Source organism: Ovis canadensis, chromosome 1, assembly GCF_042477335.2.
Source record: "Ovis canadensis isolate MfBH-ARS-UI-01 breed Bighorn chromosome 1, ARS-UI_OviCan_v2, whole genome shotgun sequence".
Classification (NCBI taxonomy): domain Eukaryota; kingdom Metazoa; phylum Chordata; class Mammalia; order Artiodactyla; family Bovidae; genus Ovis; species Ovis canadensis.
The window spans coordinates 241,765,316-241,771,315 of NC_091245.1; the positions used below are offsets into that span (position 1 = coordinate 241,765,316).

The 6,000-nt window shown below is 43.4% G+C and overlaps 1 protein-coding gene across 1 annotated transcript in view; it reads right to left on the bottom strand.

The window, feature by feature from the left end:
* The window catches only part of TM4SF4 (transmembrane 4 L six family member 4), a 28,336-nt gene extending 23,324 nt beyond the window's left edge, over window positions 1-5,012 (bottom strand). The window contains exons 1-2 of the mRNA XM_069580747.1: window positions 4,511-5,012; window positions 3,705-3,794 (exon numbers count right to left, since the gene is read on the bottom strand). Of these exons, the coding sequence (XP_069436848.1) occupies window positions 3,705-3,794; window positions 4,511-4,684 (264 nt within the window). The 5' untranslated portion in view covers window positions 4,685-5,012. The remainder of the gene's footprint in view (window positions 1-3,704; window positions 3,795-4,510) is intronic.
* Window positions 5,013-6,000: the final 988 nt, after the last annotated feature.

The window sequence follows — 6,000 nt, forward strand, 5'->3', positions numbered from 1 at the left end:
GCAACCTCAAAAAAAATTTTTTTTTCCAGCTTATTGTCTCTACAGCATTCATTTCCTGCTTCCATTATAGATTCCTACGTCCTGGTTTTACTGCCCAAGGAAAGAAAAGAGAATGATGCAGCTAATTTCTGAAGAATATTCCAGAAAGACTGAACAAAGAAGAGAGAGACAGACCAGGAAACAAATGATAGAGACAGCTATGAAGACAGCCACATGATTTGGCTCAGCGGCTCTCGGCCCAGTTTGTTCCTGCCTCACAGGCCTTTCTACACAATAGGGTTTCTTACATGATGCTCTCAGAAGCCCAGTGTTCCTTATACACCTGGAAGGGAATATTGTGAGCCTTTGGAAAAATAATTCAAATCTTTAGCATTATAGAACTGATCAAATTATGCTGCAGGGGATTTTTCTTTTTGTATGACAAAATGTTTGTAAAGGCATGCATGCGTGCTAAGTCTGACTCTTTGCGACCCTATGTTCTGTAGTCCTTCAGGCTCCTCTGTCTATGGGGAATCTCCAGGCAAGAATACTGGAGTGGATTGCCATGCCATCCTCCATGTTTGTAAATACCTTTCTTTAAAAACTGACTATGGCTTCAGAGCCTTGGAACATTAAGGAAACATCTAAAGCAGGGATATGAACCCCGTGGCCTTTTGGGGTGGGCAAAGAGCTCAGTAATGCCCAGGTGGTCGTGGTTTAGTCGCTTAGTCATTTCTGCCTCTTGCAACCCCATGGATTATAACCCACCAGGCTTCTCCGTCCATGAGATTTTCCAGGCAAGAATACTGTAGTGGGTAGCCATTTCCTTCTCCAGAGGATCTTCCCAACCCAGGGGTTGAACCCATGTCTCCTGCATTGCAGACTGATGGATGTTTTTTGGCCAAAATATAGGCACAGGAGTACCAGGTTATTTTTTTGTTTGTTTTTTAAAAGAAGTAAGATATCTAGATTTCTTTTGTGTATATGCGAAATCTATTTTTAAACAGTGGCAGCTGATTAACAAACAAATGAACCCCAAACAAGAAATCTTTCTGCTGGTCACTTAGAGAGTGGTCACCCCTGGTGCAGGGCGGCTGTGGCTGGTGCTTTGCTTTCCAAGTGGCAGAGCTGGTCCTTTGAAGGGCACTGCCCTTGTGAACAGTTAGCTAGTGGCTGGAAGGAGTCGTACTCAACTTACATCAAGAATGGATCCCCCTTGAAAGGTGAGGGACCCCAGTCAGATGACTTGCATTGAGCAGACCAAGTGTTTCAGATTGTATATATTCAACTGTGCTTAATAATTTTTCTGCTTTCCTCTCGGATTTCACACAAATCTAATTTAAAAACATGCTTTGCACAGTACTTTGAATATTGTTTCCCTTCTCACTGTGATTATGTGTGAAACAAACAACAACAAAAATGAAACAAAACCCCTGGTTTTGTACTGGCTGATGTTCAGCCTTCTTCTCAGCACCAAGGAATGAGCTGTTAGATTTCTATGTAATTCATCCAATTTCCTTAATTGCTCTTTTTTTTTTTTCAAATTCTCATCTCTGATTTTTTACCCCCAAATCCACAAGGTGTAATGGGATTAGATTTCAAAGAGAAAATGAGTTACATATTTACTTCTTTCCTTCATCATTAAGTATATGAAAATATAATTATATATAACACACACTGGAGCTTCCCTAGTGGCTTAGTGGTAAAGAATTCACCCGCAATGCAAGAGATGGGAGTTTGATCCCCGGGTTGAGAAGAGCCCCTGGAAAAGGAAATGGCAACGCACTCCAGTATTCCTGGAAAATCCCATGGACAGAGGAGCCTTGTGGCTATAGTCCTTGGGTTTGCAAAAGAATTGGACACAACTTAGTAACTAAGCAGCAACAACAATAACACAAAATTTAAAAATCAAATGTATCAAATTACATAATTATTTGTAATTTGCATCAAATTACATAATTGTATAAAATACATTGTGGTTGATTTTTGCATCTTTTTGTCAATAATGATTTTAAATGTTGCTATAATAATGCTTGATTGTGTTTGAAAAGTGGTAACATTCTCTTTGAATGATCCTTGATCTCGAGTGGAAAAGCATCATGGTATTCACAATGCACCAGCCTCAGCCCTTCACATGTATTCAATAGGGCATGGCAACCCACTCCAGTATTCTTGCCTGGAGAATCCCCACTGACAGAGGAATCTGGTGGGCTACAGTCCTTGGGGTTGCAAAGAGTTGGACATGACTGAGCAACTAAGCACAGCACAGCACAGATATTTTTTAGTTGACTAGATGAGGAAATAATGATAAGAAATGTTAGATATGATTATGTTTCAGGATAGGTTGCAATACTTTTCCTTTTAGAAGTTAAAGGTAGGAATGTATAATTTATCATTGGGGTTCTTTTAGATGGACAACTGACTCTGGAGATTAGATCAAGTGCTGGTTGATGCATCATCCAGCCAGTAATTCTGGCTCAGCCTTCTTCATTTTTGCCACATCAATGTATCTGAACTCAATATCTTTCTTTAAATCCGCTCTCTATTTTATTCGTTTATATCACCTCTATGAATGAAAAGCTCGAATCATCAACACACATAAACACAATATTATTGAATTTCTAGTTAATGTTTCTCGAGTTCCTGAAGCTGGAGGCTTGTTAGGGAGATTACAGAGAATTAGAAATAGCAAAGACTTTTTTCCATCAAAGCAAGAGTTTTCTTGATAGACTTAAGAGGATTGAAGGAGAATTAAAAGAAAATAACTTTCTGTATTATTGAAAGATAAAGCAAATCTGTGTGCCAGCAGAGCTTGTCTGTCCTTGGGAAATTCTGAGTTAGTCCAACTTCCTCATCTTAACAGATGGGCAGAGGGAGGCAAAGAGCACCCCAGTTGAGGACATGGGACTCAACCCCACCCCCAGCCTTCCCACTCCAGCTTGGAAAGGTGAAGCCTATTTTCTGTAGTTTGCCCACTAAAGATGGATGGCTACAGGAAACAGGAAAGGAAACAGAAGGCTGGGGGGAAAACGGGGGTAAAGGTAGGGAAGTGCGAAGCCTCTGAGGCAATGATCCCAGCAGGGGCGTAGATGGAGAGTTTAGGCAGCTATCAGAAGTCACCATCTGTTATCCTGTCCCAGCCCCACCTTTACAGATGAGGCAACACAGAGCCAGAGAAGGGAATTGACTTGCCCAAGGTCTCAGGGCTTCTCAGCGGCAGAGGCAGTCACAGCCCCCATCTCTGCCTTCCAAGCCTGCAGTCTTTTCTTTATTAAGCTATACTTTTAGTTAGCATTTTATTTAAAAAATTTTTTTCTTTTGGCCAAGCTGTGCTGCATTCAGGATCCCTAGTTCCCTGACCAGGGATCTAACTCATGCCCCCTGCACTGAAAGCGCAACACCTTAATCACTGGACCACCAGGGAAAGCCTCCAGCCTTCATTCTTTCTATGGCATCACTGCAGTTTTCCAGCTCTGATATCCCTGACTGCTAGTAACATTTTGAACGACACTCATATTCTATAAGTAGGAGGGCTATGGTTTTAAAAATTTATGATTACTGTTACTTTGCACCAGCAAGAATCCCATCATTATCCCTGTACCAGCTGCCCTCAGAGTGTTGCCTGGGGCTGGTGACTCATCCCCTCAATGCCCAGCACAGAAGGCAGTGCCCCCTGGAGCGGGTCTGCTGGCTGATCCCCTCTCCCGGCCTCCGCAGGCACTCACCGCAAAGCGCTTCCCGCAGCCCTCGTTGCCACAGCACCCGCAGCAGTCATTGTTCTTCAGGCCCAAGAACACCAGGGCAGGAAAGATCATCTACAAGCAAAAGAAACACCGTGTGGGCTGGCACGTGAAGGGGGCGCCCCGTGCCTGCCTGCCTGTGTGACGAGCCACATCTCCAACCCGGGACTTGGGGGCCAACAGCTAATGGAGTCTGGCTGGTGGGTGGATGAGTGTTATGGAATATTTCGGTTCTATTTGGCCTAACTGCAAATCCAATGAGGCAATATACCAAGATCTGACACTGAGTTTCCATTTACATGGTGGGTTAGGAGAAGGACAAAAAACTTGTCCTCGATTGTCATGAAACATGAGTTTTTCTCTCTCTAAACCAGAAGTTCCTAGTCTATGTTGGAAATAAGGGATAAAGAAATCATTACCAAAGAATTGGAAGAGGAATTCACTGACACCTGTTTCTCTTGGTAGTTTTCAATGAATTTACTAGAAAAAATATATTCGCACTCCCCGACCCCCCACAACCCCGCACCCTATCATTGTCTTCTTAAAATAAATTCTGTAGCACTCAGCTTGGTTCAGGGAAGTGCACTGCCCCATGGGAGCTGCCAGCCTAACTCTAGGGATTCCTTGGTGGGTCCCTATGAGGAAGGGAAAAAATTGAGGCACTTAACGTTTCATCATGCAGTTCTTGGGCTTTTGTTAGCAACTAAATCTCTTCCTGTTCAGTAAGTACCCAATTTTAAAAAGATAGACTGAAAATCTTTAGGGGGAGATGTTAAGGTTTCCTTACTCACCAAGACTCCGCTTCCTAATATTCCTCCAAAATACCAGACCTCGTCGGAAAGGTGGTCATTGTTGTCTATCACTTTTCCTCCAGGGAAAAATAGCAGGATGTTAGCGAGGAGGCCAAACACAGACAGGGGGATGAGGGTGCCCCCCAGGCACTTGGCACAGCTCCCAGTGCACATGCTGGGGATATGGGATGTCGGTGTGTGATCAAGCCCCCTTCCTCGCAGGCTCTCTTCAAAGTTATCGGCTGCAGAGTCGTAACAATTGTCCCCAAATCAATTCTTATTTTGGAGCCAAGAAGCAAAATCAGCCTGTGAGCTGTGTCCTGGGAGTTGCTTCAGCTTCTCAAATGCAACAGAACCTCAACGGCTATGGTCATTTATATTCTCCCTGACCTGAAGCTCTTTTTTTCCCTCCCTGCACCCTCATAAATAAGATTACGTTCATTGCAATCATTTTGCCATGGAGACCAATAACCTCTGTTAATAATCCACCAGCACAGACAAGACACTCAACCTTGTTGCAATCGAACTTAGGGCTGGAACAAACAGCATCTGGGCCTACGGCACCTTTAATCTGACAATGGCCTGCCCAAATCAAGAAATATTTTCCCCAGGCTCTTTATAAATCACAGTAAAATTGAGTTACATCCTAGCTAAAATCGTGTCTCCTAAGTACTTAATGGTCTACAGTGCATGTCTTTGCCTTTTCCGCTGAAAGCCTGGAATGCAAAAGAGTTATTTGAAAGAGCTTCTGTTTTCCTCAATAGGAAAATAGCAGTCTGATGGTCTAGTTGGGTATTTTTGAGCTCGGGCCCACAGGAATTTTTTAAAGGACGAAATCAGGGTAATTATTTATTTTGTTGTCTGCTATTCCATTAGGTTCTATTTTCTTCCCTACCTGGCATGATAGAATTAGCAAGAACCATTCCCAATCAACTTGTTCAGCTATATCTTCTATGCAGGAATAAAAAGCCCCATCTTTGAAAAAGGTAAGGAGAAAGGGAGGTTGGTATTGGGTGGAAGAGAGGAAAAACATTGATGAGGGGATTGGAGGTAGCTTGGACAAAGTTAAAAGAGCAGTTAGAAAGTGTAAGAGGAGGTAAGATGGACCTTTATTGAGAATTTTGCCAAGTGTCTGGGGCAGCATTCGGTTACTAGTATGCTTTGTGTCACTTTAAGGAAGCTTCTGCCATGCCTAGACCAAGCCCGACGTCATGCAGTGACCGTCCCTGCTGGGTACTGGTGTTGCTTAACAGCTGAAGGACTGTGGGATGAAAAGGGAGCCTGCTAGCCCTTTGTTGAGAGCCTAGAGGTTAAGAGAAAGATAGCAGGTAGAATTTCACAGACAGTCAACTTGTAGCTAAATAAAAAGCAAGTAACACTGTAACGTGGTAAGACCTGTCCTGCCATGAAGTTGGCCGCTTGTTCCCAGGGAAGCAGTGGGCTACAATCTGCCGTGGGTCAGGGACCCTTGACCAGGGAAGCTGTGGTTA